General features: G+C 44.5%; 1 protein-coding gene across 4 annotated transcripts; it reads left to right on the forward strand.

The window, feature by feature from the left end:
• Nucleotides 1-254: 254 nt before the first annotated feature.
• On the forward strand, nt 255-11,248 carry tbx2b (T-box transcription factor 2b). Of its 4 annotated transcripts, none has more exons than XM_080771800.1 (8): nt 255-356; nt 2,263-2,719; nt 3,590-3,872; nt 5,126-5,272; nt 6,895-6,971; nt 7,329-7,510; nt 8,211-8,815; nt 9,734-11,248. In XM_080771800.1, the coding sequence occupies exons 2-8, from the start codon at nt 2,358-2,360 to the stop codon at nt 10,184-10,186; spliced, it is 2,109 nt and encodes a 702-aa protein (XP_080627926.1). In that variant the 5' UTR covers nt 255-356; nt 2,263-2,357; the 3' UTR covers nt 10,187-11,248. The 4 variants fall into 4 exon arrangements, with proteins under 4 accessions (XP_080627926.1, XP_080627925.1, XP_080627924.1 ...); XM_080771799.1 differs by lacking the exon at nt 255-356 and adding an exon at nt 390-534; XM_080771798.1 differs by lacking the exon at nt 255-356 and having other exon boundaries at nt 1,871-2,719.
• Nucleotides 11,249-12,001: the final 753 nt, after the last annotated feature.

The raw sequence follows: 12,001 nt of genomic DNA on the forward strand, positions 1-12,001 counted from the left end.
TGGAGTTGAGTGTATAAGAGGGTTGCACGGGGCCAGAAGGGTTAATAGGAAATGCGTCTGTCTCTGACAGTCATTCGGAAGGATTATAGTTTTTGTTTCAGTTTTATGTCGAAGTGACGATGTTCTGCATCAAGACAGTGGAAGTGGTGGGAGGGGAGGAGAGAGGGGGGTCCAGACCAAAGTCTGTCCGTTCTGATAAAGCTCTGAGAGAAAGCTGCTGTTTATCCAAACTCACATTTGACACAAAGTAATAATCGGGGGCTTTCTTGTGCCTAAAACTCGAGCGTAAGCCGCGGCTTTGGCTCGGACGCAGAGATGGCGACGGGGATTGCAAGGCGCTACCAAAAGACTTTGGGGTAAATATGAAGTGACAAGAGACTGCTCTTATTGTGGTGCGTCAGCCGACTGGCGCCAAGCGGCTCTTTAACAAACTGAGTCCAAGTTAATCAAGGGCCCCGAGAATGGATTTTCTTAAAGGAACACACAAAAGAGTGGAGAAAGGAGATTGAGTCGCCACCAGGGTCACGCGTGAAGGTATGAAGTGTTTCACATGTAGCTACACGGTTTGACAAACACCATCAGGGCTGGCGGAGGGCGACACCACTCTGGCGCTCGCAGGAAAACATCCGTAACGACTGTGCAGTACATCATCCCCATCGGTCGGTTTGAAGTGAAAATTCAAGAACAAAAGTATAACTGGCGATTTTTTTCGGGGGGAATTGTTGTTGGGCAGCATTTTAACGCAACCGAAATTTGCTAATAGCTACACCCAACAAACAATATAGCCTCCTGAATAAAAAATAAAAAAAAAGATTCCTCGAAAATTGACGAGATATTACAGGGTCGAAAAGGAAATGTAGCCTGTGTCACAATATGACAACTGCTGCATGTTCATTTTAACGCCCACTAAACAGCCTAGACTACAAGGAAGTGTTTGCATCGAAGTAGAAGCACTCACCACTTTCGCTGTGCAATTCATTCATGTGTTTTCTTTCCCTCTTGCCTCGACGCAGCAGCATGAAGCAGCAGCATCTGGGTTCGCGTGTTTCGAATGGCCCCGGGGGCTGGAGACCATTTAAAGTGGCAATGTCCGGTTTATTAGCTGGCTGCCCTCCCCGTCAAGTCGTTCACGAGACAGCAGCGAGTCAAGAAAACGACTGATAAATCGCTCTTAGCCCTGGAGGTACATGGTTTAATTCTCACGAGCACAGAGAGACAACACAACATGGTCTGGTATATGCTATCGTTATAAATCCGGTCCGTTCGTGCGTGATAGGCTATATGCTCGCCCGGGGGTAAAAAAAAAAAAAGAAGAAAGAAAGAAAGGGGGAAAAAAGGACCGATAACATAATATTAATTTGCCTATACGCGTCTTTTACGCATATAGGTTTTAAAAAAACATGAAACGCCGGAGAGATGACACTAAATACAATCGCAATGAGACTTAAATGACTGCTTTGAGTTGCACTATATAGTCATACAACAGAGCGCCGATATTTTGTCAATAATCTCAGCGATTCCACGGAACGGTGATCAATTCAGACATTCAAGCGGTGGACAGGTTCGTTTCTCCGGAGGTTCCACCGAATGAGCACCTCATCGACATTATAAAACGCAAGCCGATGGAGGTGATATCTCCACCGGCCAAGAATTGAGGGCTGACCCGGTGTTTGGCTTGGAGATGGGGGTGGGATTTCCCGATCTTTCCTGTCATTGGTTAATATTTTATTCTGTTGACATGTTTTCTTACTGCTAATGCCTCCGACACCTTCTTGTCCACCCCCTCTCCTCGAGTCTGGCCGGAGCTGTCAAAACCACGCCTATAGAGGCCCACAATTGGTCCAGAAAGCGTAAAATCAGCAATCAAAGGGGCTTGGTTCATTAGTGTTGGGATCGAGGCAGGAAGGACATGTGAGATACTCACAGTTCTACAGTGAACGGGGCAACATCTCACCAGTCCAACTCCGGAGCCGTCGTGTGGAATGATCGCACATTCGCACCGTCCAGCCCTCCGACACAGAGAGCGCATTTTTCTTGAGAGGGACCGGCGAACACACACAGCAAAGCGCGCCTCTGTCCTCGAAGCGTCGCTGAACTGAAACCCACTTTGGCCATTTTCATTATACGGGACATCGCGGAGCTATATTACCGAAGGACGACCGCGAGCAATTCTTGGCTTTTTCTCCCCCCCCGTCTTTGCAATAACGCGTCCGCTATAACAACGCGTATTTTGTTTTCTAATTTACTTGTTACTTCTTGCAGAAATCAATTACTCTGGACACGGACCTATACCGCTGTTCGCTGGGGGAAATACCACTGCATATCATTATTTCACTTTGATTTTTTTGGATGCACCGATGAGAGATCCAGTTTTCACAGGGACTGCCATGGCTTATCACCCTTTCCACGCTCACCGGCCGACCGACTTCCACATGTCAGCGTTCCTAGCGGCCACGCAGCCCTCCTTTTTCCCGGCTCTCAGTCTGCCTCCCGGGGCGCTCACCAAGCCCATGGCGGACCACAGTCTAGGTGGGGCGGCGGAGGCAGGGCTACACCCGGCTTTGAGTCACCACCATCAGGCGGCCCATCTCCGCAGCTTGAAGAGTTTGGAGCCGGAGGAAGAAGTGGACGACGACCCGAAAGTCACCCTCGAAGCCAAGGATCTTTGGGACCAGTTCCATAAAGTGGGAACGGAGATGGTTATTACCAAATCCGGAAGGTAAGAATTTTACGTGTACAGTTCTGCACATTATGTGCCACATAATCTAAAATGTCCACATAGGCCCACATATAAGACGAGCTGCATTTATATGCGAGTAGTTTAGTGAAGCTATAGCCTCTAGGCTACATTATTTACAGTCGAAACTTATACGTGCGTATAAATGCCTACTCGATGTTTTTTTAATTATATTTTATTTTTTATCAACAGCACCCATTTTCCACGATTATCTGCAGAATACATACAACAACATACAACCGAGAAATTGGCTATATAGACAGATTATTCGGAGGAATTAGTATTACATATGCTACAAAATATTATTACTATATGTTGTGTGTCATGAACGGAGTAGGAGCACAATCATTTTGTATATGACGGTTTTACTAAATAAAATCTAAGTTTCATATCTCCAGCCTAAAACGTTTCAGTAAGAAGAAAAACATATATATATAGGTCAATATGTTTTGCACACCTAAATAAATATTAAGCATTATAGGCTATTTAATTGAGTTATGATCAAACTGCATTCTGAGGTGGCAGTTGCGCTTCTGAATTTTGTAAACAGCCTGTCACTTAAAAAGATGGCACGGTGAAGTGATATGGTCATAAATATGTGACTATATGGGCTTATATGCTATGGCTTGTAGCTGATGTTCTGATCTATTATACACACTGCATACACACACACACACACACACACACCCTAACCCATACATTCGTGTAATACGCCTGTAATAGCCTTTTTTCGGTGTAGACATAGGCCTATAGCACGCCCCCGCATATTAACGTTTGTATTTGTATTTTTAATAGTTTTCCATGTTTTACAAATGGCAGCGAGTTAATCGCGTGTTTTTCCCTCTCTTCCAGGAGAATGTTTCCTCCGTTTAAAGTCCGAATAAACGGGCTTGACAAAAAAGCCAAATATATTCTGTTGATGGATATAGTTGCTGCGGATGATTGCCGCTACAAGTTCCATAACTCCCGTTGGATGGTAGCGGGGAAGGCTGACCCTGAGATGCCGAAGAGGATGTACATTCACCCCGATAGCCCTGCCACTGGAGAGCAGTGGATGGCCAAGCCTGTTGCTTTTCATAAACTCAAGCTGACGAACAATATCTCGGACAAGCATGGATTTGTAAGTACAAGCAATGTATGTACTTTATTTAATTTCTATAGCCTAGGGCATATTTACACTTCACACAATTCAATGTTTTAGCTTCTATACTGTACTTATACAAAAGCATGCTATATCAGAACCTTGAATGTATGTGGTGTTTTGTTTACAGCCGTGTTTTGCATGCCCCATGCATATTCTCTCAGAGAAACTTGCTATATAATATTATGGCATCGGCCGAAGCTGTTGACACTTTGTCGACACTTCAATTTCCAACTGCTGCTGACATAGCCGCAGGGCTACTTATGTTTTCCAACGACCTCTCAAGAATATTATTAGCCTGAACTTCCACAGGGTCAACAACATCTCATGAATCTCGCCAAGCTTTTTCTAGTTATGCTATTCATAATACCAGGCCCCCCCGTACGGTGGAATGGCGTCTGGAGCTGCAAACGCGTCATTGGATATTTTTTCCTAACGCTAGATTTTAAATAAATAAATACATATTGAGGAGAGCGTTGTAATTGGATCAGGTTTATAGGCTATATGGCTATAGTGGAAATCAGGTCAAAGGAGAAATGACCGGCTTGGAATTGGGTTAGCCGTTTGGTTTGACGTCTGCTGTGATATCTTCATTGCACTATAGCGCATCTTGACCGAGTGAGAGCGAGTGGGATATAACGCAAACAACGTGCGCTGGGGCCCCTGCATGTTTTACCCAGGTCTCTCAAGTGCAATAGGCATGCAGACACAGACTGTAAAAATGAAAAATGATGAATGACCAAGAAAGTAGGCTATACACGTGGTGAAATACAGCCGTGCAGAATGTGTTTAATTCACCCAAACCTGGGGGCGCGAGCCACGCAACCAAATTGAATATTTACATGATTTTTATGTAGCCTCACAGTCTTCATTTGGCCTATATTGGACACACATTGTCCTTAAATTGTGAATTATATATAGCGAATTACAGCCTGAACTGTGGTTTGTTTCAGATCAACTCTCTTTACAACATGTGTGGGCCAGTTGGTTTTGTTTTCTTCTTTTTTTTTTCAGTCCCCGGTAATTACAGACAAGCATAATACAGTCATTATTATATAAAAAAAGCCAAGGTGTGTCACGAACAATGTACTGGATTATGTACGTTATTTTTATATTACATCTTATGAGCGTCTGTCTAGACTCGTACAGGCCTATTGGTGTGAAGAAAACAAGAGAAAAGCCTTCAGGTGGATTTTTAATTATTTATGTACACCTCTCGTTCTTCCCTCCCTCCCCTCTCTCTGCAGACGATTTTAAATTCCATGCACAAGTATCAGCCCAGATTTCATATCGTGAGGGCCAATGACATCCTCAAACTCCCATACAGTACATTCAGGACATATGTGTTCCCGGAGACTGACTTTGTGGCTGTGACAGCATATCAGAATGACAAGGTAAGCAGCAGTGTCAACATTAGACTATATAAGACTATACTATAGCTACTGCTAGTTACTGTAGTTTGCATAATTCTCCCATACCAGATCATTCCCGTTAAGAGTTCATCTGAGTGGCCATTTTGTATACCTCGTCTAATTTTCCTATGCAGTGGTGTATTTTTAATTGCTGTGTTCCGTAAAGCTTGTAGGTTTTAACGTAGCCTAGTACCTGCTGATATTTCGGGCTGTAAATTCAGATTTACTGCGCTCTTGCACGGTATAGGTTTACTGCGAGGCCTGTCTGTGATTCCAGCTCACTCTGGCATTGTTTGGAAAATGTTTAGACTTCGTGGAGTAGTAATCTGTTTTAGGCCTATATCTTTATAGCTGCTGGCTTCATGTGTACAAATTAGAAATATGGTTTGCTGTGTTGTATAGCCTGCAGTATAGCCAAAGGAAACATGCCTCTTAAATTGGTATAGGAATTATCTGCATAGGTGTGTTTTCCTTTAGTCCGTCTTTGATTGTATATAGACTATCAGTAATTCTTACATTTGATAGCACCCCCTCCTCCTCAGATGAAGCTAATTGGGGTTCGTGTCGAGGGGTGGGGTGGCGGGGGGCTGGTGGCCTTGTTGCAATCGTAAAGTTTATGGCAAAGAGTCACAATCGATTAGAGGGCACTTAGGCTCGTCGAGCAACACAGTCAACGGGGCTGTGCAATCAAACCGTGACAGATGCGTAAAGCGCATGCATGGCGGAGGGGAGCAACGCATTCTCCCATTGGTCCGCTGGTAAATTCCTCCAGAGTTCCATGCAAGGTGAGGAGGGGAAAACATGGGCCCCTCTCTCTCTCTCTCTCTCTCTCTCTCTCTCTCTCTCTCTCTCTCTCTCTCGGGCAGCACAAACCCCGTATCGCATATTGAGGCCAGCGGTGTTACGAGGCGGCGGAAAGAGCTATGGGGGGGTGGGGGGGGGGGGGGGCTGGCTGTCCAGTAAATGCCGTGGTAGTAAACGCCTTGTGATGGGATAAGCTAAAGGGCTTATTTCACAATAAGACACTTGCACCGAGTATAGCGATGATCCAAACCGCGTTGTTAATTATTGATATGATCATCTGCTCGCGAGTCGCTCCCTCTGTTCTGCCCCCCCCCCCTTGTTTTTCCTCGTGCGCAAAAAGAAAAGGAGGCTTGTGTGACCCCGTATGAGAAATATGCCGCTGCAGAATGTCTCTCATGGGGGTCCTGAGGATTACGCACCGTCATTACGCGTCTCTATTAATAATGCAAATTGGGCAGTGTGTGCGTGTGTGTGTGTGTGTGTGTGTGTGTGTGTGTGTGTGTGTGTGTGTGTGTGTGTGTGTGTGTGTGTGCGCGCGCGCGCGCGCGTGTGTGTTTAACAATATGCAATGTGGGCTGGCTTCGCTGGAGAATATCAGAACTAATCAAGTTACCAGCACCACGTGACCCAAATGTGGGTCAAATCGAGAAACCACTGGACTAAGCGCTAGGCGGAATATGACTGGACATTAAATTGTCAATAAACGAATGACAAATAAATACAGAGAGCCTACGTTGTCTACATCTTGTTTTTGTCTGGCTGGGGTCCTCAAATATTTACGTTTGTCTCACCATGCACAGATAACGCAGCTCAAGATTGACAACAACCCATTTGCCAAAGGATTCAGAGACACCGGGAATGGACGGAGGGAGAAAAGGTAGGCCTAATAATAATAATAATAATAATTCTCAAAGTATTGCCGTTTTAATTTGTGCAACATCGGTACCACATTATAATTACAGTATATATGTTTTTTCTGCACAACAAGGGTTACAATAATAGTAAATATTTACAGTTATACTTTTCCCTCTATAGTCTGTGCCATAAATCCTGACCCTATAGTAGGCCACACACACAGTAAAATCAAATTTAGTATATATAGTATATATTCTCCATATACTAGTTAAATTAATATACTGGATTTTACTGCATGTGTGCTGCAGCATATAAAGGTCATAGAGTTGCTATTTTAGCTGAAACAATGTCCTTAAAAAAAGGTATCGTTGAATTGCAGGAAGCAGCTGACCCTCCCGTCTCTGCATATGTACGGAGAGGACCAGTGTAAAGCCCTTCCAGGCCTGACAAACGCAGCTGACTCTGACGCCTCGTCCAGCGAAGCCGCACCCGGCAGAGACACCTCCCACTCTCCCATTGGACCTGTGGCCAGTCCACTGAGGTTCAATCGACCCAATCGAGGTGAGGAAACACGCACACACACACACACACACACACACGCACAACACACACACACACGCACAACACACACACACACACACACACACACACACACACACACGCACGCACGCACAACACACACACACACACACACACACACACACACACACACACAAGCTTATTTGTATTTGCTTGTTACATTATCACATTCATTAAACCCATTTTACTTTGTACAGTTTTCCTGAAATGTTCACATTCCTAAAAACCTTTATGGTCAATTATGTTGATCAAAAATGGACTCGCAAAAAGTCCAGTATAGGCCTATATCATTTTAGGTTCCTACATGGCAATTGTTGTATTTTGTCTTAATTTGAGTGCCCAATTTGTATACTATACGATACCTTTATCGACAATGCTGGAACAACTGGAAGAAGTAGAAAATGAATATGAAATGTGTATAGGGCACACATTAAGTTTGTGAGCTGGCCTTGTGGTGTGCAGAGGCTTTGATGGGACAATCTTATATAGGTGTGGTTGTGCAGGATTCTATATCGCTGCAGGCTACTTTATATATAGATGCCATCCTGTGGATCGGGCCCTTTGCTGTGGATTTAGTCTATTATTGAAAACAATGGATTGGCTTTATTTTACACTTCTTCTTTTGAACAACTCCGGTCTCTACTTACACACGTTTTGTTTTGTTCGTTTGGGTCATTGACAGAGGAGACGACATGCACCGACAGCGAGCAGGAAGTGGACCACCACGAGGAGGATCACTGCGCCGCCTCCGTCAGCCCGGGACCTGAACCACTATCCCCTTACAGCTCCCGGTGCGAGGAGCGCGTACGGGACCGGCCCGCCGCTCCCGGTCCTGGTCCCGAAAAGAAGGACGACTCCGTATTCAGCGTACGGAACAACCACGAGAAGGACAAGTCAGACACAGTCAGGCACAGGAAGGACACCTCGGACTTGCCCCCCAAAAAGGACTCGGAGCGCCTGAGCGAAGGCATAAGTGCCACCAAGGAGGGGTACTCTCCTCTCATGGTGCAGACGGAGAGCCCCGCTCACTTCAGCCCCAGCCACTTACAAAGCCTCGCTCTGTCCGGCCTGCACAGTCAGCAGTTCTTTAACCCGCTCAGCGCCGGATCGCCGCTGTTGTTTCACCCGGGGCAATTTGCCATGGCCCCGGGAGCCTTTTCGGCCATGGGCATGCAGCATCTTCTGGCGCAAGTCTCTGGAGCAAGTTTGGATAACGGCAGCCTCTCCGCCCAGGGCGCAGCGAGCGCCTTCCCCTTCCATCTGTCCCAGCACATGCTAGCCTCTCAGGTAAGAAAACCCCTTCCAGACTTACATGATTTATCTCTGCTATATAGAGAGCAGGCCAGCCATGGACTCTGCAGCAGCATCTGTTAGATGACATTGTATCAGAGCGTTTGCTCATGGGCATCTGAGATTTGAGATGTTAGGGCTTCGAGGCTAGCCTCATGGTGCCATGCCAGGCTAAAAATGGTAGCTCAAACCTGCTAACAGAATACACCTTATTGTCTCCCCGTTGCCTTATGGTGCAGGCAGGCAGGCATGCAGAGCATTATAGTTCTCAGGTGTATTTCATAAGCAGCTTTAATTTAAATCAACATGACCTGGTGAAAAAAAATATTATAGGCTTATTGTTAACAGACCTGCAGGTGGAGTGTAAATGCTTTAGCACTAACAATATTATCATTATGAGCTATAGGTTAAAGATCCAGGCTGTATTATTTAGGCTATATGCAGGACTATAGTAGCCTAAAGCATTTGACTGTTATATTGGGATTGTTATTATAAAGCACCTATAGCCTATATATAAGGAATAGCGTATCAAATACGTATCAAATATTTCATGATTATTCGTTTTTTTTTTTACTTTTTATGATATATATATTTTCATATAGGGCTTTTTCCCATATAGGCTTTATCTTTAAAACTTTAAAAGCTTTAAAAGCTTAGGCTATATAATATATAGGCTACAGGTGTGGGCCTACTAATAAAAAAAAATATTTTGCCCATTTTCTGTCATCCTAATTACGTAATTTGATTATTATACCTAAACGAATAAGTCATGAATTAATTAATATACGCTTATCAAGAAGCCAAGGTCTACAACTGCGACGCTTCTTTTTCACAAGCGACCCCGTTATGTAGGCTATACTGCGGTCTATAGAGGCGTTACTAACATGCGGTTGTTTGCTCCATGCATTATTCCAGGGCATCCCGATGCCAACGTTCGGTGGCCTGTTCCCGTATCCATACACCTACATGGCGGCCGCTGCAGCGGCAGCGTCCGCCATGCCCGCCACCAGCTCGGCCGCTTCTTCTCTGTCCAGGAACCCCTTCCTGAGCAACTCTCGACCCAGATTCCGGTTTAACCCTTACCAGCTGCCGGTGTCTCTCCCGCAAGGCTCCAGTTTGCTCAGCGCCGGTCTGACAGGCAGCCTAAACCCCGGGTCGGAATCCTCGAAATCGGGCAGCAGGGAGACGAGTCCTGCGCCCGAGCAGCAGCAGCACCACAATCACAAGACGTCAGGTGCGCGGTCAGGCTCGCCCAAAGCCACCATGAAAGACTCGATTAACGAGCTGCAGAACATCCAGAGACTGGTCAGCGGCCTGGAGAGAGACCAGCGGGAGACGTCTCCAGCATTGAGAGATTCTCCGAAGTGATACGCGTCTCCTCCGCGGCCGCCTATCCCCTCACCCCGAACAACACCAACACACTGGGAATTTATACTTCGATTCCGTCACGACTTTGGCTTGAATATAAATGGACATTCATACAATTGTCTTGTACAGCACATTGCAGCGAGCGACTGACCCACTCACCCAGACTTTTTCGCCCATGGACATTGCGAGGAAGAAAACTGGCGTCTTTTGCTGGTCTACTGGGCCAAATTAATACAGGGTCCCGCCGGCCCTATATAATTGACGCACTGACATATGGAAAACAAAGGTGTGTTTGAGTTCGATCACTAACTTGAAGCATAATATAGGCCTAGAACAACCTTCATGTAGAACATGTTGACCACATGCAGACATCATGACGTGGACACATTTTATGGGCCTATTTCTGACGTGTGTGTTTATCACTCACAATTAGCAGCGGTTACGTTGTTAATTAAATGTGTGCTATGCGTTTGACTCCCGCAGGCAGCCTATAGCGTGAAGGTTTAAAGAAGCTACATCCAAATGAATAAAAACAATAATAATAAAATAAAATGAATTGAATAGCCTATATTTCAAAAGGGATGGAAAATGAACGTTCCGTCTGAGATAACCGAGAAGAACGCGTGTCATTTCTGCCAGACAATTGTTTCTGAAATATTTATGTAATTATAAAAGAAAAAAAGAAAATTCTGTAAATATGCTAGGATCCAAGAATATGCAATTGGTATTAATTTATTCAAGGCTGTATATTAGCGTGTATATATTTCGAGTTTAACTCGTTGCTTTTTTTCATTTTACATGAACGTATACTGTAAATGAAAGCTATTTAGCGCTTGTTGGTTTGAGAAAGAAAAAAACTGTCTATGATGCATTGCTGATTTTTTTTCTTGCCTGTGACACGTGAAGGAAAACATGTGTGCCATGTTTAATCGCTGCGCACACACACACGCACACGCACTCACACACACACACACACACACACACACACACACACACACACACACACACACACACACACACACACACACACACACACACACACATAAGAGAGAGAAAAAATAAGGAGAAAGACACAGGCTGCTGCGAACTGTTCTTTAAGCCTGTTGTGACCCGACATGTGTTGTAGACTCGTACGTATAGAGATGGGAAAAACCTCAGGTTTATTTCACTCCAACCCCCCCGGAGGGAGTCCAAACAAGCCCTCCTCCTCCTCCAATGGACGCATCATTAATGCATATCTTATTCATAAAATATATTTAAAGATGAAAATATCTTGTTTATGCTGGTTGTCCGGGTATTTCTTTTTTTTGTTTGTTTTTGATTCTCTCACAATTTCAATAAAAAAATCGTTGTGTTGAAAAGCTGTATAGGTCTGTCATTATAATAATGTGGCTATTGTAGCCAATTATAATTATTGGTACATTTGTTTAAAAAAATATATAGGTTCTATCACACACACACACACACACACACACACACACACACACACACACACACACACACACACACACACACACACACACACACACACACACAAACGAAATATGACCTAAGTAGCTCATCCTCGCTTATGAGTCAACAGCGCCCTCTGTCGGCAGTGTGTTTGCAAAGAAACCTTTTATGTCTGACCACTAGTTTCCCTGTTGTAACTTGTGAACTTGTGGCGCCTTTTTTATATTAAAAAACAAGGTGTTCCGCTGTTTCAGCCACATTTTACAAAAACAAAAAACAAAACAAAACTTATCTGTAATAATCTGGGATGTGAACGTTATACTGACACACAGTTTAACATGCCTTTAAAACAACGATAACAAT

Source organism: Protomyctophum bolini (genome assembly GCF_963924005.1).
Source record: "Protomyctophum bolini genome assembly, chromosome: 9".
Lineage (NCBI taxonomy): Eukaryota > Metazoa > Chordata > Actinopteri > Myctophiformes > Myctophidae > Protomyctophum > Protomyctophum bolini.